Source organism: Phyllobates terribilis, unplaced genomic scaffold (assembly GCF_046119375.1).
Source record: "Phyllobates terribilis strain yellow unplaced genomic scaffold, ASM4611937v1 Scaffold_3__8_contigs__length_932513732, whole genome shotgun sequence".
In the NCBI taxonomy this organism is placed as follows: Eukaryota; Metazoa; Chordata; class Amphibia; order Anura; family Dendrobatidae; genus Phyllobates; species Phyllobates terribilis.
Window position 1 is genome coordinate 511,567,053 of NW_027362763.1, and position 23,304 is coordinate 511,590,356.

The following is a 23,304-nucleotide window of genomic DNA, read 5'->3' on the forward strand; positions in this document are numbered from 1 at the left end:
TAAAATAAACCAGGATCAATACACTATTATGCTTTGTTCTCAAAAAATCCAAACTGGCTAACAAATGCACAAGAGAACAACATTAATATAGGATCTAAGTGCCATAAACATCACCAATTTAACAGAAAATAAATTCTAAGCTTTTTCAACAGATACATGTATTGCTAAGTGGCTAAAGTGCATACAGTGCATACAGGACCAAAGTCTCAATGCCACATAGGGTATATCACTTAGGAATATAAGGTAGAGCAAAGTAGTGCAGACATACTTCAAAAATGTATATACACTTTAAGATACCTTAGTGGTTCAGACCCATAACAGCAGTTCTATATAAAGTGCTGGGCATACTGCAAGAGCACAAAAATCAGATTGTAAAGCACCTCAGTAACTTGTTGTGGTAAAACGCTAACAAGAAAGTGGTACAACCATGTATAGATACATATAAAGGGAGACACATATAGAGGTAGGAAGACAAAATGCAACCTGTGAGTACAGTACCAAGCCCCAACGCGCGTTTTGTGACTTAATAAGCACCTGTACACACCTGTTTTCTGTTTGGAAGTGACGGTCAGTCTTGTGATATTTGTATACATAGGCTATCTGACTGAGCACTCCACCCCAAAGCCTCTGGCAGTTAAATCACAGCAGGATCCTACTTACACATATAAATGTAGGCTTCAGCCTAAGAGAGGATTCACATTAGATAGGTTCCCAGCAGAGAAAATCTCTTTATTGTGGCTGCCAGGTACACATGATTTGGCCAGTTTATGCGCTAAGTATTTTCAATTTTTCCTATTTTCTAGAGCAGTAATGCAGTTAAAATTTCATATATTTCATGTTTGCATGCTATAGCGCTATAGAGTGCAATTTTATTTGTTACGTATACATAGCTCTCATGCACTGCTGACACCCTACTCCTACAGTTGCACATTCCCCCATGCAGTCAATGACTGTGTGAACATTCTGAAAAACATCTTTGTAAAAACATAGGCAAACTAGCCAGATGTTTTGAGACATTCAGTGGTCTGCAAATAGTTAATAGCAGCAAAACGAAAAATAATAATGATCTATAAGTGAAAGTCATAGTGAAAATTGTAATATAGAAATCGGTGGAATTAATATGTGTGGGGACTCGACTTAGCCTACATGGGTTTCTGGAAGCACTCTCATTCTTTAATCATGTTCTTTTGCATCCAACCACTTTGAAACATTTGTTTGATTATTATAATTATTCAATTGTTTAAATGTGTCTTTATTGTGATGTGTGTTGTGGTGATTGGTGACTTTATTTTCAATCTAAACTAGATCGTCTACGAGATACATCTGTGCAGCCTTCTAGTGGGCAGAATGAACAAGAACAAACAAGGATTTCACCAAAAAGTTGGTGGGCTTGTAAGTATAGCACTACAATTCTGGTAAAGGCTTACACTGGGGAAACAAACATTATTTAGAACCAATAGATACAAGACTTCAGTACAGTATAAAAAACATATTTAGTACTTCCAGTAGAAATCAATTACACTTTTCTCAAGTTCTCAAAAAATTTTTTGGAAGATGTACAGTTAGATTTTTTCAATGTGCTCACCCATTGATGACTCTTTGAAGCCAAAGACAATATCTGCATCGTTTATGTATTCTTAATTTTTATAGTGTCCCCACCTCCACACTCCCAAAACAGAGGTTATTTTCCAAAAAAAAATGAACATTTGGATAAAGCAATTGGATTGGTAGAAGATCAGAACAGTTGTGAGTACAATGTGCTCACAAACTTGCGGAATGTTTTTGAGCAATATAAAAATGATACACTCCTCAATGAAATAGCAACTCCAGGAAGGAAATGTTGTGGAATTATGGAAATCACGGGATTGATAGAGATGTTAATTATATGCAAATGATTAATTAACGGAAATAAAATTTTCCAAACATCTTGATTTTTTCAGTATCATTTGTTAGCGCCACACACAGAAAGGGTAGGTTCACTCAATCATACAAAAAAATCATTTAAAGTTTCATTAAGAAAAGTGGGACGATTTTTTTTCTGTGTGCTGCCCGTACACAATCCTTTTTTTACAGCAGCAGCTATTAATCATTTACAAGACCATTTACAGTTTCCTATGTTACAGAATTGCAATGTATCCGTAAAAATTGAATGTGGCTCTTCATGGCATTTTTTTTCTTGAATGGGGAAGTCTCATCCAATTTACGGAAGAAATTAGTGCATGCTGAAATTTTTTTCACACACAGATTTGGTCATTGAAAAAAATCATTCATCTGCACTGCCTCATTGAAAAACTTTGGTCCGTTTTTTTAATGGGCAGCACTCGGACCAAAAATACGGTTGTGTAAATGAGCCCAAATATACACACTTGCACACCTTGGCATATTATCATTGAGTTTATAAATGTTCTGCCATGATTAATGCACTTGGCACCCAAATCATCAAGATTGGATGCTGTCTACTCTCAGCAATTACCGACCAATTACGTCTGAGACGTGATCAATGGAAGGCAAGTCTGGATATGCTGCAGGCGGTGGTTGCACCTTTTTTCCTAATTTGCATATCATTAACATATCTATTAATCTTGTGATTTATATAATTCCATGACATTTTCCTCTTCTTGTTGCAATTTCATTGTTGAGGAGTTTAAAAACACATAATATATATTAGGACAATCCCAAAAATATACAGGTAAAAAATATCAGAACTGTATAAGATAGAGATTTACTTATGGACAGGCTGATAAATGGTGAGATTGATTTGTATTGATCATTTTGTGCAAAAAAATGTTTAAAACAATCAGTAAAAATTTGTGCATGTATTTGCTTGTCTTTTTTATGAGGAAACATTTACTGTTCATGATAGATTTTTACTTGATTTAGTTTGGGAATGAAAAGAAATGTTTTCATATTAAAATTTTCAATCCTCAATCTAATCTTTCCAACTTCTTCCCTGAGCCTAAGATTTATGATGTACAGGAAACCTCTTTACTGTGTGTTGAAATACTTCAAACTTAAACCATATAAAAATCTTGGACAATTATTCAGTTATTCAATCATTTTAATTTATACTAACATAGTGCAGATATACGAGACATACACATCTATATCAAGATGTGTCAGACAAGTTTTCGGAACAATAAATTCAAGAGTGTTAACTTCTGGTGTAAACTTTTCCAATTTGGTAGAATTGAAACTACTAAGAATTTAAAAAGCTCAAAGTAAACGATAAAGAAAATTTTGACATATGGAGTATTTTTGTATATTACTTTTGAATTTCACTGTTTTCACTTATTCTTCAGTTAATTTTTCCACCGGGTAGTGTAAAAAATATGTGTTGCTACTCGGAAACAACCAACAAGTAGACTACCCAATGTTAAGAGATCATATTATGTATTTCTAGAATTTTTATCTAAAATTATGACTTTGGTACCTTGTGATTTTGTGTAGGTTAGACCATTAACATAAGAGCATCCAAATAGATGTGTTAGCCTAGAAAGGGAAAATAAACATGTCCTCTTTTTTTGAAGGCAGAGTCTCCTCAGGGCCTTATTATGGACTCATAGGCACTTGTTGTGCTTCTACCTAGTACCGCCATTAAAACTAATGGACACAGTAAATACTAAAAGTAGACTGTAGGTGCAATTTTACACATACATACAAATCCATGATAAGAATTTCTTGTGCTAGTTGGGTAACATTGAGACCTGAGCAGACTAAAAAAAAAGAAAAACATCTAAAAACAGCAACTTTCACTGTACTATATAAGTGAATATAAAGTAACCATAGATACTGGATTTTATAGTTAATGACTACAGTGGTGTGAAAAAGTGTTTGCCCCCTTCCTGATTTCTTATTCTTTTGCATGTTTGTCACACTTAAATGTTTCAGATCACAAAACAAATTTAAATATTTGACAAAGATAACATAAGTAAACAGAAAATGTATATAAAATAAGAAATCAGGAAAGGGGCAAACACTTTTTCAACCCACTGTATATAGCCAATGTTGTTATTAAAACAAATACATGATGCTAAATCAAAGTTGATGACAGTAATAAGCTTTGTAAATATCCTTCATTTTTTTTGCTTTTACATACATTTGTTCCACCATATATTTTACTTCTTTGTAGGTATGAATTACTATTTGGCCGTCATCCCATTTCTTGCAGCTCTTGATGCTGGATTACTTCAAGGAATTACTTATGACATAGTCATAGCTCCTCCGTCAGAATTTGAATCTGACTTTTGCTGTAGCGTTAAAGAGTGTCGCTTATCTTGTCCTAAAGCCATGAATGAATGGACAATTTTTTTTCAGGTAACTGCTTCTCATGTGGTGTAAAATGAATTGCTTTTGGTATATTTTTTTTACTATATATTGTAACATTTATGCTTAAAGTGGAGTTTAGATATTACTCAAAAAATGGAAACTACTGTTGTCATGGCTTCAACTGGTGAATACTTGAAGCCATGACAATTATGAACAATTTATTTCCATTATTGATATCAACTATTGAGCACACAATGCGTTTCAGGGTTCAGAGACCCTTTTGTCAAGTAACAGTGTGTCTCTGTTACTTGAGAAAAGGGTCTCTGAACCCTGAAACGCATTGTATACTCAAAAGTCTATACTAATAAAAAGATTTTCTGTTCTTTTGGAGTATTTAATTATACTCCACCTTTTATCTTAATATGTGATTATCTAGCATAGTCTAGCACAGGGGTGGGCAATTTATTTTCTTGAAGGGCCACATGAGAGATTGTTGTGGGGGCTGAACCAATAGGCTGAAATTATTTGTACTCAATATTAATATTAACATATTATTTATAATTATTTTATAATAATATTAATTGTATCACTTAATATTGAGCAGAATTAAGTATACTGACATCCCACTATATACCATAAGAGCCCACACACAGCCCCTTATATTCAGTATGATCCCCGACATAGCTCCGATATATAGTATGATCCCCCATATAGCTCCCTAGATACAGTATGAGCCACCACATAGTCACTCTTAGATACAGTACAAGCCCCCACATAGTCCACCTAGATACAGTGTGAGCCCCCACATAGCCCTGTAGATACAGTATGAGGCCCCACATAGCCTCTTAAACACATGCAAACAATCCATACACATCACGTCTCCGGTGCACTGACTCTACACACAAGAGACGCGATCAATTGACGTCATCGCATCTGCTAGCTCAGTCACACACGCTGATTGGCTGAAGAAGGAGCTGGTGGCCCCTCCTCCATCAATGTATTCACTGCTGTTTGCATCTTGAGGATGCAGATAGAGGTGACAACGGACAAAGGCATGGTGCAGTCCGTGGACACTTTCAACCCTTCAGCTGTCTTGGTCTGCTGGCTGGACTGGGCCAGCCAGAGGGCCAGATGTGCTGCAGTTTTCCCAGTTCTGGTTTAGCACAACTTAGTTGAGGATCAAGCACATAGGCAGCAGTACCTTCCAGCTACATTTCATTATATACCTGTATTGGAGTTGTGCCCACCACCCAAGGTGAGCATCTTTTCTTATTCTTCATTCCTTTCAAGCCCTGACGTATTAAGCCTATGTGTGCTATTCTATGGTTTTTCTAGTATTCGAATTCTAGGTCTATTGTAGGGAACTTTTTTTGTAGTTTTTGTAGTTTAACATGGAGGACTAAGCACAGTATACTACAGTATTTTCTTTCTTGAAGGCTAAAATATTTTTTAAAGGAAAAAAAAACATTTTCTGTTAGCAATATCCTCAAGAGCAGATCTCTATCTTTGTTTCTTTGAGATTTACTGCAGATGCAGTTTCTGCCCTTAGATGTTAAATGTCAGAGTAAACAAAGATCTGGTCCTCCCAGAAGATAATCAGTCATCAAAAGCATTTAGTAACACTTTCTCTCCAATTCTTTTATTGAAGAGTTTTCTCCAAAATGGGACAACTCCTTTAAAGACAGCAAAAACATGTGACTGGGCAGGGTGGATATGTTAATGAAGAGGCTGAAGAGATTTGCAAATTGTAGTCAAAAGCTATCATCTGTGTATGGGCATTTTGAAGGATGATCAACATTTATTATTTTATTGTCTGGGCATACACATTATTTGAAATGTGGACATGAAATGATTCAGTTTAGTAAATTAAAAAAAACTGGGAACTAAACCACCATTGTAAAGATTATTTACAAATTTCCTGATTCCTGTAAATTGCTAGGTAAAGTATGCAATGCATGCAAATGCTCCACATATATGTTACATTGATTCCTTTGCTAGGATTAGTATAGTATAACTATAAATGTGTAACCTCTTAAATATTCCAACAATTGTTTCTAATTTGTTAGAAATTCACTAGAAGATAAAATATTACCAGTGCTGATTTAGCACTAAAGTGTTTTTCAGTTTTTATGAGCTTTTACAATAGGTATATGGTGGTACATGGGGACAATTTTACATTCTTAGAATGCATAATATTTTGTTACGTCCAATTTTTTCCTGAACTTTAATTAAGCATCACAGTTGAACATTGTAATGGCTATAAGATATATCTACGGTAAATACATATAATTCAATTATTATACATTGGGGCAGATTTATCAATACTATCTAATTCTTATATAGTGCAAACTCAGACAAAGTCATAAATTGCATCAAATTTATCACAGTGGTTCATGGTATTTAATAAGGCTAGGGGTACATTATGACTTTGGCCATGACACAGGAGGTCATGCCACCAAAGTTCGCAATGTGTCGTTGCTGCATCAAAGCAAATGTAAGTGAATTCCAAGTCTTAAAAAATTCAACTGTGAACCATTGTGATAAATTTGCAGGTCAAAGAGTCGTGTAGCCTTAATTTTAAGACTGTCTAGTCTAAGTTTACACTACCTAATAGTTGGCTTACTTGGTGACAAACATGTGCTCCAGAATTATAGCACATTGTGTTGTGCGTTAAGTCGTGCCGCTTTTCAATGAATTAGGCCCCTTAGTTGGGCAAGTTGTAAAAAGTACCTAAACACATCATAAATATGGTATTACTCATTAAAGACATTTGTTTTTTGCAAAAATTACAACAGAATTCTTGTGCATTTAGCTTGATAAATAAACCCAAATCCATTTTTACTCATTGTCTAATTTTCGAATTCATTAATGATAGTGTTAATAGAGGCTTAATCGACATTGTTACAAGAGGAAACCTTTTGCTAGCACCATAATGACATCTGCAATATATACTAGATTTTGATTGTACTAACTCGTACAGTAACGAAATGCTTATTTTCCAACTACATAAATATGTCTAAACATTTGTTTTGTTTTATTTTAATGCAGTCAATAAAGACATTGAATCAAGTTTCTGACATTTCAATTCCACCATTATCTAAAAAAGAAGACCAAGCATTATCCTATATGTGGAATGCTCATGTTGAGTCTATTTATACTGCACTTCCACACTGCTCAGCAAGGTACAGTGGCGAAAAACGCAAAATTGCTACATGAGTGATAATTTTTTAGGTTTTGTGTTAGTTTAGCATTTTTTTTGTTAATAAAATATTTTATGTAAATGTCTTAAAATTATTTTTTTATTTTGCCAACAGCAACCAATCAGGTTCTGTTAAATTTATACCACAATGTTACCCATAAAAGTTGTATTTAAGACAGAATCTTAATAGGTTTTTCTGGTTTCAGAAAATCCCTGTCCCCAGAGGTAGTTTGTTTTAAAAATACCCCAAACATACTGTTCTTTACTCAACCTCCCCTGGTCCAGCACTGAATCTTTACCGTTGCCTACCTGTCTGTTAGGCCTCTTTCACACGTCACTGTTTCGAGTACATGTGGTGCCCGTTTCCACACGTACAGGAGACACTGACACATGTATACCCATTCAAATGAATGGGTTTGTGCACATGTCAGTGTGTTTCCACAGAACGTGTGTCTGTGGGCAAAACATGCTGACATGTCTGTTTTTCTCTCGCAGCAGGGGCCGCAAAAGGGTAGGTGGAGCATTAAATGGCAAATGAGGTTTAACGAGGAGAAATGTAAGGTCATACATATGGGAAGGAAAAATGGAAGTCACCAGTACTCACTGAATGGGAAATCATTGGGGAATTCAGAGATGGAGAAGGACTTGGGCATCTTGATTGATAGCAAACTAAATTGGAGTGCCCAAAGTCAGGCCGCTGCTGTAAGGGCAAACAGGGTAATGGGATGTATCAGAAGAGGTATAGCTGCAAAGGATGAGAACATTGTTCTTCCACTGTACAAAGCACTGGTCAGACCACACTTGGAATACTGTGCTCAGTTATGGGCCCCAATATATAGAAAGGATATAAATGAGCTTGAAAAGGTACAAAGGAGGGCAACAAAATTAATAAAGGGAATGGAGGGACTGCAATACCCAGAGAGGTTGGCAAAACTAGGACTATTCAGCCTGGAAAAGAGAAGGTTGAGGGGGGACATAATAAATGTGTACAAATATGTTAGGGGACAGTATAGAGATCTTGCCCGGGATTTGTTCAAAAGGAGGGATATTACGGTAACAAGAGGGCATTCACTAAGACTGGAAGAGAAAAGGTTTCAGCACCAGCATAGGAAGGGGTTCTTTACGGTAAGAGCAGTGAGAATATGGAATTCACTGAGTGAGGAGACGGTAATGTCGGATTCACTACACCAGTTCAAGCGGGGACTGGATGCATTTCTAGATACCAGGCAGATTTCAGCGTATACTTAAAAATAAAATAAAATAGTAGGTTGATACAGGGATTTATTCTGACTGCTGGTTTCAGAGTCGGGAGGGAATTTTTCCTCAGGTGAAGATTGGCTAAATCATTTGGGGTTTTTGCCCTCCTCTGGATCAACTTTAGCAATTACAGAACTAACAGGTCGAACTTGAGGGACGCAAGTCTTTATTCGGCTTTACAAACTATGTTACTATGTTACACTGATGACACACGGATGACATCTGTGTGTCATCAGTGTGACACTGTCACGGATGTGTCAGATGTAGCAGACAGTTGTTCTGCAGCTGGTTGCAGAAGGTCACATTGTTTGGCTTTACAGATGCCTTCGTAAATCTGCTTGTAGTATTTGCGCTCGTTCTAAAGTATCACTTACCCGTCCATCTGGTACTCTTCTTCTGCTACCTATCATTAGCAGGCCATGGACACAAAGTGGATTTTATTACTGACCTACCAGTTTCTGCAGGCAAAATGGTGGTTTTGGTGGCTGTAAATAGGTTCAGTAAAATGGTTCCCTTCGTCGCATTACCGGCACTTCCAAATGCCAAGACTCTTGCTCAGGTGTTTATAAATGAGATCATGAAGCTTCACGGGTTTCCTCCTTCACGGTTTTCTGGTTTCAGATGGGGGGACCCAGTTTGTTTCCAAGTTCTGGGAAGCATTCTGTTCTCGACTGGGGGTGCAGCTGTCCTTTTCCTCTGCCTTCCATCCTCAGTCGAATGGACTGAGTGAGCGCGTCCATCAGAATTTGGAGACCTACCTTAGATGTTTTGTCTCTGAAAATCAGGAGAATTGGGCATCCTACTTACCGATGGCAGAATTTGGCATTAATAATCATCGTCAAGAATCTACTGGCAGGTCACCGTTCATTGGTGCATAGGGTTACCATCCACAGTTTGGTACTTTTAGTGGGGAGGAGCTTTGGGAGTTCCTGAGTAGGAACGCTTTGCTTTGTTGCTCTCTTCAGTGTGGCGGGTAGTTCTGAGTAATTTGAAGATCATGGGAGACAGGTATAAACATATGGCTGACAGAAAATGCTTGCCAGGTCCTGACCTGAATGTGAATGACTTTGTGCGGTTGTCTACCAGGAATATCATGTTGAAAGTTCCTTCTTGGAAACTGGGACCTAGATTTATTGGTCCCTATACAATAACCAGCGTCATTAACCCAGCAGCGTTTCGTCTTAAGCTACATCAGGCCCTTAAGATCCACCAATACTTGGTGCACTGGAAGGGTTATAATCCTGAGGAGAAGATGTGGGTCTCAGCATCAGAGGTAAATTCTCCCAGGCTGTTTCATTCATTCCTCACCTCTTATCCTGAGAAACCTGGTCCTGAGTGTCTGGAGGCCACTTGTAGAAGGGGGGTACTGTCACGGGTGTGTCAGATGTAGCAGACAGTCGTTCTGCAGCTGGTTGCAGAAGGTCACTTCGTTTGGCATTACAGATGCCTTCTTAAATCTGTCTTACTCTAGGACCCAGTGGCTACCTTCCTTCTGCTCTGATTGACACCCTGGCCTGTGTGTTTAAACACTTTCAGTTTACTACAAGGAGGCGCCGGTGATATTGACATGTTCCCTTGTGAAGGCTTGGAGCTATTGCAGTCTACTTACTTCCTCTCTGGTGCTTGGAGGACGTTTGGTGTAATCTCTCTCAAGTCGGCTCAAGCTAAGTTGCTTCCCCCTGTGTTTGTCTCCCTTGTTGTCTTTAGTTGTTAGTGGGGATTGACCAGTGCTCATCTCCCCCTTCCCTATCCAGGGCCTAGCTCCAGGGTGATACAAAGCTTAGGTTTCCTGTTCGGCAATTGGTAAGGAACCAATGTAGGGATGGTAGGGGAGACAGAGAGATATTAGATCATCTTAGGAGGTCTCCACTCCCCCTTTCCCTAGAGTCTGGGCTCCCTTCCCCTCATCCTTCGTGTTGCACTTTGTCTATCCTGCACTGTGCGTGACAGACACGTACTGACGCCTGGAAATCAGCGGTACAGTTAGTGCTATTCTTAAGCGCCGGGTGCTGAAGCGATTACTCATCATTGTTCCATGCTTGCGCTGTGATCAGCACCAGCAGGGGACAATGTTGAGAGCAGTATTCTTCTCATGTTGTGTCCTGGTGTAAAAATAAGATTAAAATAAAATAAATCTTAAACTCACCTGTCTGAAGATGCCCCCCGCTATAATCCATCTGACCGCTCATGCCGAGGAGCTGTGCTGAGCTCAGTGAGTGACAGGACACCGTTCACTGCACTGCAGCATGTCATTCTCCCCGGTCCCTCGGCATGAGTCGTCAGATGAATTACAGCGGGGCACACCTTCGGACAGGTGAGTATAAAGATATTTTATTTTTATTTTTACACCAGGACACAGAGGGAGCAGAATACTACTCTCAACATTGTCCCTTGCTCATGCTGATTGCAGTGCAAGCAGGGGACAATGATGAGGGCAGCGTTCAGTACCCAGCACTTGGGAACAGCACTAACTGTACGGCTGATTCCCAAGCACAGCTATGTGTGATCCTGATGTACCACACAGGTGCACACGGACATGGATATCTCGGGTACTGGTTTTTCCAGTACCAGAAATATCCGGACGTGTGAAAGAGGCATTATTGTCTACAGTGCTGACATCATACCGACAGTACTGCACCAATCAGTGAGCTCTGCAGCTTTGCCCGTGTAGATCCCCACATCTCACTGAATGGCTGCTGCACTGTCAATGTGATAATATGAGACACCAGTAGCAGCGGCGGAGACTCGTACTGGACACGGGCAGGGTGAGTAAAGAAAGTTTTTTGTTTAAAGCAAACTGTGCCTGGAGATTGGGACTTTCTGAGACTGGAAAACCTCTCATGGTCAATTTTCATATTGAATTTACAAAGCATTAAAATATTAATATTAAGTAATATTCTTAGTTAATCCTGAAGCATTTTGACTTAATATTTATATATCTGCACAGGTTAAACTACCTTTCAGAACCAGAAAAAAGCTTTGGAATGGAATGGGCAACGACAGTTGATTTCATTGCAGCGACAAATTTCCCCACCGATCTTGAGAGCACAAATAATTTTCAGATATTTCTGCCTACTAGGATCCTAGTTAATGGTGATAAAGCTCCAAACATTCCTGACTTCTCAGAACAACAAAATAGGGTTCTAGCAACATTACATTTTCTTTATGAATCCAACAAATTTTCAGGTATTTTCATTGTATAGATTTTATACATTTAACATGTAATGCTGGTATCCAGTAAAGAAATATTTGACACACAATGTTAAATTTGCATTTCACAGATAATACATTTTGAATAATGAAAATATTAGCTGCGGTTTTCAATAAGACTAGAAGAAGAAGAAGGATTTATTTTTGGGCTGCAGTCTAGTTTTTACCTTTCAGAGCTCTTCCCCCAATGCCAAAGCCCCATAGCGAGCTCACCTCAAAAACTGTGTAAAAAAACATAATAAGGCTGTGTGCCCACGTAGCATTTTTCAAGCGTATATGCTGCGGAATTTCCGCAGCGTAAACGCTTTAAAAACGCATGTATATCCGCACCCCATGGTCCCCAATGGCATTCCGCAAGTTCTATGCACATGCTGCGGATTTTTCCGCAGCGTTTATGCCGCGTTCAAAAATCCGCAGCATGTCATTTAATTTTGCGTTTCCGCAAGCGGAATTGCCTTTGTCCAATGCATAAAAAACGCAAGGCAATTCCGCATGTGGAAAACGCGAGATAAACGCGCGAAAAATGCGCGATAAACGCGTGCGGAATTCCGCATGCGTTTTTCCGGGAGAGGACTTGCATTTATGCAGCAGAAATTTTCTGCTTCTTAAATGCAACGTGGGCACATAGCCTTAATGTGACGTACGACAGGTGAGCCTTATTTCTGGCTCAGTTTGAACCAGATATGTAATGCATATTGATTGGAAAGTGTGCCCCTCTGATTTTTCTACTGTTCTGCAATAATTACCAGAGTCGGCAGTTTTTAAGTTGAATAACATTTCTGGCAAGGCGCACACTATTGAAAAGAATGAATTTGGTGTATCTTATTCCTGAATGCCCCTTATTAAGACTGGCACATGAAATGCCAGCCTTAATGAGTCGGGCCCTAAGTTTAAATAGAAATCCAAGTTAAGATGATTTTGTAATACTTTAAAGAGGAACTTTGACCAAAATTTTCATGTTGAACTGGACACATACTAGTATAGTGGCTACAGAGCAGATTAAAATGTTTTATTTTTATGTTTTAATTTTGCCTCTCCATTGAGGAGATATTAGCAATCAAAATATTTGCCATCTAATGAGTGGTTGTTATCAGAAAGTTTTCACTGGGTGTGTGTACTTCTCCCTGTATGATGCTGACCAATAATAAGCAGGCAACAAAGTTTAAAGGAAAGAAGAACATGCCTCACCATAGCTTACAGGAGATTTCTCAGTGTATAAGATGTATAATGACAGACAGCCCTGACCTCCTAGTTTAATATCCTGTATGAGTCAGTGTGGGGGAGGGGCAGGACAGCTGAGTTTAGCTGTGAGTTTAGCTGAGTTTAGATGTTCTATCACCTCTACTGATTACTGACATGTGTCAGTAATCACTCTTATGTCTGCTGTGCCCAAGCACCTTGTATTCGTTCTGCAATGCTAGGAAAGGAGGAAAACTCAGAGAATGGTTTGTAATGTGACACAGCTAATTTCAACTGCACTGCCCCCCCCCCACACACACATTTACTCATGCACGTGGTTAGACTAGGAGATCAGAGCTGTCCGATATACGAAAAGGAAAAGGGAAATCCACCGGCACATCCAACAGGAAATAATTAAAAATTGTTCTTTATTGAAAAAAACCTAGTTTTCTGAGGTTTCATTTTAGCATGTTTTAGTTTTTTTCAATAAAGAACAATTTTTAATTATTTCCTGTTGGATGTGCCGGTGGATTTCCCTTTTCTTTTTCATTTGCTTGTGATCACCAATGGGTGCGGCACCCCCAGGATAGATTCCGGCTGGCATATGGTTTTGAAATCGACAACGTGGTAAGCTTTCTACATTTTCCCTCCCCTCCTCCCTTCTACGCCTGTCTGATATACATCTCACTTAAAGAGAAATCTAATCTAATCTATGCTGGGGGCGTGTTCTTCTTTCCTTTGAGTATTGCTACCTGTTTATGATTAGTCAGCATCATACAGGGAGAAGATGTACACGCCCCCAGTGAAAACTGTCTTATAGCACCCTTTTGGACTTAAAAAAAAAAAAAACTTATTAGGTATCAAACACTTTGATTGCTAATAATTCCACAATGGGGAGACAAAATTAAAAAAAAAATAAAAATCAAATGATTTTATTATGCTCTGCAGCCACTATTACATTGTGTGTTCAGTTCAACATGAAATATTTTGTGAAAGTTCTTCTTTAAGTAAGGTTGGTGATTTTGGACCACCACTGATTTCCAGATTAGACTATGAAGCAAAAGAATCCTAGGACTAAGCGCACACAATGCCTTTTTAGGTAGATTCTGCCTGGAATACGCCTGAAAAATCGCCTCAAAACTTCTGCAAAAAAAACCCCTAATACTCAGCAATGTAAAAAGGACATTGCTGTGCACATGTTCAGTCATGTTCATTCTTCAGGTGGCTTCATTTGGGAGTGGGCACACTCTTTATACAGTAGTTGAAAGTATAGTGAAAAGACGTTAATGGCAGAGCCTCCATAAAAAACCCCAGCAAAACCAGTCTTTTTCCTGAAATTGCTTCACCTAAGAAAACCTTGAGGGCTTTGCTGTCAGAATTAAGATACTGTGTGCACATTTCCTAACACAACTTTTTAAGCTTACATACTCTATATTCACATTTGCTTAGAGTTTTGTGTCAGACTTCTAGTCACTACATTTTTGCTATAGTGCCATTGTTGTAATAGTTGTCTATAGCGTTCTTTATTTCTGGAAATGAATGATGATGATTTAAAATTTCAGAGTGACATCCATCCGTAAATATCAGAAGATAATTATTACTGGATTTCCCCTTTGATTAATTTGCTGTACACTTTAGATAACTTCAGAACAATGAGCAATACAGTTGTAACCTTTTCTGCTTGGAGAAGAGACATCTTATTCTTTTCTTCACATCCTGTGGTGAATGAGTGTTCTTTGTGGTGGGCTCAGCAAGTTAAAGAACCACATTTTCTTTGCACTTGCACAATAATAGTTTTTTGGCTTAAAAAATAAGATTCAGTGTACAATGTAACCGATTAAATGTAGCTGTCACACGTAATTTTTCAGAAGATGTACTATTTACAATTCATATGGCAAAATAATGCTTGCCAAACTTTATGTACTTTGATGGATAATTGAATGTAGAGATTGCTGACTTAATATTACAAGATGAATAATTGAATGCCTTCACTTCAAATGTAATTTTCAGAATTCATTTAGACAAATATGCTTGTGTCAACTGGAAACTTTATGTTGGAATTATTTGCAGAACATTTCTATGCAGGTGTCATTTCCCTTAATGTTCATCAAGGTGCACATGAAAGAATATGTTTAATACTCGCTCTGCAAACTGATGCAGCCTCTGAGAGAAGTGAACTGGTGTGAAATAATGGTGCAGCCATATGTGAAATATGGCAATATAGTAGAGTCGTATGACAAATGAAGAACTTCCCACAGCTTTCTTTGTACAAACAGATCAATACCATTAGTTCTGTAATTCATAGCTTGGTTGTAATGAATGTTTGATTCTCCTTACTGAATGACATTAAGTAGAAGAAGAGTCCAAGTTTCTCTTCAAGGAATCGTGCCAAAACATCAAGTGCCATTTAGTTAATAGCACTAGAGATTGATATTGTCTATAGTCACCTTGTCCTTTTGGCATGCCTACTTTAGATGACATAGATCAAGAATGATTTTGAATAACATTGCTAAACAAATTTTGCAGCAAACCAAAAATGTAGTTAAAGAATCTTTAAATATAATGACAGCGGAATTTTAGGCACATGGTCCAGAGGCCGCTCCTTGTCCTCATCAGCCCACCGCAACATGATCACAGGTTACTTACAGCTTACCATGACAGCTGGAGGCATGCTGAAGGCACCATGGATGCCATGTTGGTACTCTTATGAAGCTTAGCCATATGGTGATTTTAGCTATATACTGCAATACTGTGGTATTGCAGTATATTGAACAAGGAATCAGATGATCAAAGATTTAAGTTTTCCAAGGGGATTAAAAAATAAATACGAAAAAGTATTTTAAAATCTAAACAAATGAAAAAAATGGAAATTCGAATGACCCACTTTTCCCTTCTTTAAAAATAAAGAAATAAATTAAACAAAAAAATAACATATTTGTTATTGCCGAGTCTGTAAAAGTCCGATCTATCAAAATAAAAAATAATTAACCTGTGCGGTAAACTCTGTAAAGAGACAAAAACCAAACACCACAATTGTGTTTTTTTTTCCGTCACTCAACTACAACCAAAAGTACAATAAGAAGCGATCAAAAAATCATATGTTACTCAAAATAGTAGCTTTTGTCACAGAGTCACAGAAATTGGAAGAACAGAATATAACTTCTGCTTAAGGGGTTTCTCTTATACAAAATAAAACATGGGCATATTATACTGTGCTAATTGTTTTACTAAATGGCTCTACAAACTGCATGTGTCACAAACTAATATTCTGACAGATGGCATGGTGGTACAGTGTATTAAACATAATGGCATCACCGAATGATCCTGTTCTTCTAGACTCTGCACTGTACCTCCTCTTTATCTAGGAGGCAGGTCAAGATGCTCATTAGCAATGAGGATGTTATACAATGTAAACTCAGCTTCTGTCTCCTCTTGTTTACAGCAAGCACTTTTTCTATTCAGCATTCATTCAATTAAAATAATAAGGAATTTGCCTCATCAGAACTTGTGTATGACTGACAGGTTTGCTTGCAATCTACCACACCTTTTCAGATAATATCTTTGTCTGTTCTTGCGGTCTTCAACTTCCATCTCATCTTTTTTTCTAGTTTGCATAAAGAACTATTATGCAAGCAACATTACTCAATTTATTTAAAACTAGAAAGGACCACATAAACTGTAATTTGGGGGTTTATAGGAGCCTTACCAGAGTTACTGGTTGGTGATGGACATACTGAGGGAGTTACCTCATTCTGACAAATATCATATTTTTTGGACTATAAGACGCACTTTTTCCCCCAAATTTGGGAGGAAAATGGTGGTGCGTCTTATAGTCTGAATGCAGGCTTACCGGGGAGTTGCACCACTCGGTGGTGGAGTGGGATCACAGGAGGCAATGTCCCTTCCCCAGGAAGCCGGCAGCGGCAGAAGTGTGGCGATGCTGCAGGCCCGGTGTCGACAGTGAGCAGAGCGGAATGCATTGCTTTCTCAGTGGCCATTTTCCTGAAGCCGTGGGTCGCTGGAGGTGCCACATGTGCAGATTGGGATCCCAGCCCAGTGGAGATCTCAATCTGCGCATGTGCTACCTGAGGCGGCAATCCCTCTGAAGCCCACCGCCGGGAAATTAATGTACTCCTCTCTGCTTCACCGCTGGGAAAGCAATGCACTCCGCTATGCCTCACTGCCAACACCATTCCCTCAGCATCGAAACAATGGGACACTCCCACCCAGGGCCCGCAGCATTGCCCCACTTCTGCCGCCGCCGGCTTACTGAGGAAGGCACCATGCCTCCTGTGACCCTGCTCCACCGCCTCTGCCCCCCCAGCTAAGATACCTTAAATTCAGACTATAAGATGGACCCCCAACTTATAAAAATATTTTTTTCTTATTTTCCACCGGGTGCATCTTATGGTCCAGTGTGTCTTATAGTCTGAAAAATGCGGTACTTTGGATGCTGTATTCACTATTGACTAAAGCATCTATAGAGTTAAACTGCCAACATCAGAGGTAACTCCATTGATGACAGCTGCAGCACATGCCTGGCTGTGTATTATAGCAATGCGAGGGCCCAAAAGATCATTATGAGAGATACACATGTAACTTTTCTCAAAATGACAACTACATCATACCATGGCACATCAAAGTGTACCTTAGCACCAAACTGTACATAGTTAGTGGTTTTTGCTATGATAGGTGTTAAGAGTAGAGATGACTGGATCTGGATGAATTTGGTAAATTGCACAGATTTTCCCAGGAAATTCGATTTGCACTAAAGTTATTCTCTGAGAATTTAATGTCCCTTATTATGTCTGGGGTCGTTAAAAAAAAAAAAAGAATGTAAAAAATCTAAGATGTAAAAAATTAAACATACAGTACTACTTACTCATCCCACTACTCCCCTGTCCAACCCCTCTGCTCTTCACCACCCTCTGTACGGCCCTCGTCACATCTTATCACAGCCGGGAGCACTGAAATCCTGGACCATTTTACACTAAGCTGGGACTTCTGGCTTTGATGAGTTCCCGTACGGTTCTGCACACGTGCGTGTAAGATCATGGTGCACGTTGTGTAAGGGGGTGAACCAGACTGGAGGCTGTGAGGAGCAAAGAGGTTGGAGAGGTAAGCGATAAGGTGAGTATAAGTATTTTTTTATTTTTAACCCTTAACAGTTCAGCAAAATGGCTTTTTGCTAACTCTGTAAAAAAATTGCATTTTGGTGATTGTGGATTTTTGTAAAATTCCAATAGAATTTAATTCTACTCAATAAAATTCTCTTATCTCTAGGTAAGAGTTTACTTTCTACATTATAATATCTTTCATATGTGTTAGTTTAAGAAAAGTGACAGCTTTATACCTTTTTTGGTTCAGGAAAAAGCATGGGCTAAAAAATACCAAGTTTATAAGTGTAGGTATGATTCATCTTATCTTATAGCCATCAATTAGGATGGAAGGACGAGATCTTGCCACATGTATAAGATACTTGTATCCATTATGCATAAATATGGACACTTGGGGGCCGTCAATAAGATATAATAATTTCAAGGAGCCTGTCACAGTGGCACATTCCTTTTACAGAAATTAAACTAATATAAGGTATTATTATGCATATTATTTATAGAGATAATTTGTGCGTTACCTTCCCTTTTTTTCAAAGGTGGTCTTATATTGCGACTCTGGAGAAAAGCCATGTGTTCTGAAAAAGGAAGAGCTGAAGGAAGAAATCTTCTCTACAATATGGTCCATGACCCAAAACTGGTGCCGCAGACAATGATAAAAATTATTATAAAAATGGCTTCAGCTTGTGAGGAGGCGAAAAACAGGAAAAAATAGCGCCATTGTATTTACCACCGCTATACTGTTAAAAAGCCTAAGTGACACTCTTGATGTTGTATGCAATGTTTCTAATTAGTTATTCTTGCTTAGCTTATTCTACACTTTTTAAGATTAATCTAGCTGAGAATACAAATGAGAACGCAATTAATTAGTCGTCCTAGTCATTAGAAGATTGACATAAGGCCAAGTGATAACTGGACTGAAGCAGCACTTTGCACTTCTTTCCACTTCGCATAAAGCAAAGGATCAAACTGTAATAGAACAAGTGTTTTTGCCTTAATGACTGCATACTATTTTCCTTTGATTTAATTGATTAGTGCTTTGTCAAATTGCAAAAAGCAATGCCATTAAGCCCATCTCAATAATCTGTAATGATAACACCGGAAGCCAATACCAAGGGATTATACGAGTTGTATGAGTTGGAAAACAATTATTGTTTTCTGTTCCTTTCATTGCATCTGAGTCAGGTACTAGATTTTAGAGCATTGACTAATACCACAAGTACATTGCTTAGCGAATAATTAAAATCTTTACAACACTACTTATTTTTTCACCATAACAGGTCAATTTCATGCTTGGTGAGTGCACTCACTGCAATCAATTTTTTACTCTATAATTATATTTTTAGATTTGGAAAACAGGAAAAAAAATAACAATACAAGAAATGCCTGGGAGTTTTGATTAAATATGCTTATGACCTTTAATATCTTTAGATTCAGCTGTAAATGACTTTGTGTCACTCATTGGGTACACTTCTAATATGGTGTCATTATGTAACAATTTGGAAGGGAAATAAAGTAATGAGGTCTAAAGAAGTCAGTTTTTTTCTTTAATTACTCGGTTGATAGATCATAGTAATTATATTTTAACAGATATCATGTATTATAATCTTAAAGTAATTACTGCAGCTGCCAGCTGTTGAATGATTAGGTTAATTCACTGAAGAAATGTTTTGCCATAAGCAATGTTTGTATCATTAACAATATATATACAGGCAGATTAGACGGACAGTGCAACATCTGCAGATGATCCTAATGGCTCCATGGTAAAGGGCTTGCTGTGTAATTTGGCCACAGCTGGGTCATTACTTGGTATCAAAGAGGCAAAATCAATAAAGTTCTTGAGATGTTGGGAATGGTGATACAGATTTAATGATGCACCTAACAACTTCACAAGAGAATAATCTCTATTGTCTTTAAATATGGCAAAAACATCAATTCCATCACATTGCGCTTTAATTCAAGTTTTTGATAGATTATATAATCATATGAAATACTTAATTTAAGCAGATTTCAAGCAGAAACTACCAGTTTATAAATCAGGAAAAGAATAATTGGGGCCCAATTCATCATTGTATTTTTGCCAGTTTTTTGGCATGAATACCTCTCAATTATTGACTTTTTTATTTGTGACCAATACATCAAACGACTTGCACCTTTTTCAAAGTTCTCTATTCTTGTTAAGTTAGTGTTCTGATTTGTATGTCTGTGTAGCTAATCCAGATGTTTTAGACTGATTAATCAAATGTGACTTTTTTAAAGTCTCAACATTTGGAGCAAATGTGCTTCATGTCCCCCCTCTCTCCCCTGGCCCAGAGTGATTTTAATGTGACAGTAATTCTGGCACAATTATTGCATCATATGACTTTTTGCCTTGAGTTGCAAAATGGGTCTGTTAAAAAAAAAGTGCATTTTTTATTTTGCACAAAATTCACAACCTACGTTCACCAAATTGAAGAATTTGCCACAAAAACAGCAATAAAAACTTAAAGATGAAAAAGAAAAGCAACTTGAAAAAAATGCAAATGATGAATCAGGGCCATAGTGCTTGGCAGGAGGTACACAAAATCACTGTGGCTTAAAGGGAACCTGTCACCAGATAAAACGCTATTAACCTGCAGATATGGGGTTAATCTGCAGGTTGTTATTATTATTATTCATTTTTATAGCACCATTGACTCCATGGTGCTGTACATGATAAGAGGTAACATACAAAACACAAATAGAAATTACAATGAACAAACTAATAGTGACACTACCCTTGCGGGTTTACATTAATAGTGTTATTAACCTGCACTTAGCCAAATGCTGTGTGGAGAAAATTATCTCTATTCTCCCCGGCAGCGTTCTGGTTTCAGTGACAGCCGGCTTCAATACAGAGACAGTGTCAGGGTCGAGGGCACGGCTACAGCCACCAATCTGTATGCTTAGATCGGTGACTGAACCAGCTCCTGCGCCGGCCCGTGACTGAAAACGGAACGGTGGCGGTGGGAGAATAAAGTTAATTTTCTCACCATAACTTTCTGCTAAGTGTGGGCGCCGGACAGGTTAATATCGCGATTAACCTGCAGATTAACTCCATATCTTCAGGTTAATCACATTTTTTCTGGTGACAGGTTCCCTTTAATAGTACAACATTTTAGCCACTCCATGCCACCACACCTTCTTACATCTCCATATTGCAAATTCCTCAATAATCTGTTTACTACCTCCATTTGGTTGTGTGTTACCTATACCAAAATAATGCAGCATGAGGTAGAACATGGCAATTTTTCCTTCCAGATGTGTAGAAAAGCCAACAGAAAAAAAAATCTCCTATGTATGCTTTAGTATGAAATCGTAGGCATGAGAATGTATAGTATATCTCCATGGACATCTTTGAGTGCCATATTAAAGCTAAATACAGATCATAAATTGTAGAGTGCCAAAATCAGAAGAATTAATTTCTGTCTCATTACTGTGCTTATATCCCTAATCTTGCAGAGTACATCCTGGCATCTTAATTGCTCTTTCAGTTGATGCTTTGCAAAACCATTTATTAGTTTTCTGCTTGCTTGTAGAAGTAAGATATATTCTGCTTCAGGTTTCTGCAGTTATTTCCATGCTAAAGGACAAGCACCACAATATTTGATTATAGCTTAGATACTTAGCTGTACACATTTTTATATTAAAATAGATGCAACACATCTTAAGAACTAAGAAGTACAATACAGATCTATAACATATCCTGTTACTATGCCTCATAAGGCTATGGAGACAAGTATTGCAGCTTTTGAATAGTTAAATCTTATAAAAAAAAGTCTCAAAGGCATTATAATATTTTGATTTGCAGTGAATAAATTCACTGCGAATCTCAATACTGCAAAGTCTCTAATTGCCTGGAAAGTATGTGTACAACTATCTGAGGTTTCCTAAGAACAACTTTTGAGCTCTTTAATGTTAAGCCTAAGTAATGTCCAGGTGGCTAGGGGAAAACATACAGTTGAAACGAGAAGTTTACATACACTATATAAAAAGACACATCTGCATATTTTTCTCAATATCTGACATGAAATCAGAATAAACCTTTCCTGTTTTAGGTCAATTAGGATAAGCATCATTTTTAATATTTGCCAAATGCCAGAATAATGAGAGAGAGAATGTTTTAAGGCATTTTTATTACTGCAAAGTTAAAAGTTTACATATATTTCATTAGTATTTGGTACCATTGCCCTTAAACTTAATGACTTGGGTCAAAGGTTCTCACACCTCCATCTTCAAGACTTCTCTCGTGCCGCGCCAGTTTTCTGGATTGCACTGCCCCAAATGATCCGACTGATATCTAGCCCCCATGTCTTCAAACGCGCTTTAAAAACACATCTGTTTAGACAAGCCTATGACCTCAACTCACCAACCTAACTCTCCCCTGTTCCCTCCTAAATGTTAATCTTAATCTGTCCCTGCCTATTCATCTATCTCCACATCCTCCATGCACCAAATAGCAAACGGTAACAGCTCTTAGACAGATACTTGCTGATGACCATGATGACACCTATTGTGTCCCCCCATTTCCATATAGATTGTAAGATTGCAAGCAGGGCCCTCACTCCTCCTGTAACTGTTGAAATGTGATACATTGCATTGTTTATATTGTCTGTATATGTCCATACTTAATTGTAAAGTGCTGCAGAATATGTTGGCAATATATAAATAAAAATTATTATTATTAATAAAGGTTTGGGATATCCTTCCACAAGCTTCTCACAATAGTTGGTCGGAATTTGGGTCCATTCCTTCTGACAAAACTGGTGTAACTGATCCAGGTTTGTAGGTTGCCTTGCTCACACCTGCCTTTTCAGCTTTGCCCATAAATTTTTCTGTATAGTTACAGGAGAAAACTGACCTTTTAGGCTACTTATTTTGTAAAAAACATCCAAAAATTATCCCTTTTTCCTGTGCAAATTCCTGCCTTTTAGACACAATCAGTGCAAAGTGAAGAAGCAGTGACTTTTTCACATGTGGTCATTCAAAACTTATAGCTATTTAGAAAGTATCAAGAGATTCTTTTCTTTGCTAAATGCAGATGTGATAGCCATCCCACAA

General features: G+C 37.9%; 1 protein-coding gene across 1 annotated transcript in view; it reads left to right on the plus strand.

The window, feature by feature from the left end:
* CUNH6orf58 (chromosome unknown C6orf58 homolog) overlaps positions 1–22,935 on the plus strand; it is a 49,119-nt gene extending 26,184 nt beyond the window's left edge. Inside the window, exons 2-6 of the mRNA XM_073676037.1 lie at positions 1,306–1,392; positions 4,130–4,314; positions 7,315–7,448; positions 11,670–11,908; positions 18,765–22,935. Coding sequence (XP_073532138.1) covers positions 1,306–1,392; positions 4,130–4,314; positions 7,315–7,448; positions 11,670–11,908; positions 18,765–18,940 — 821 coding nt within the window. The 3' untranslated portion in view covers positions 18,941–22,935. The remainder of the gene's footprint in view (positions 1–1,305; positions 1,393–4,129; positions 4,315–7,314; positions 7,449–11,669; positions 11,909–18,764) is intronic.
* Positions 22,936–23,304: the final 369 nt, after the last annotated feature.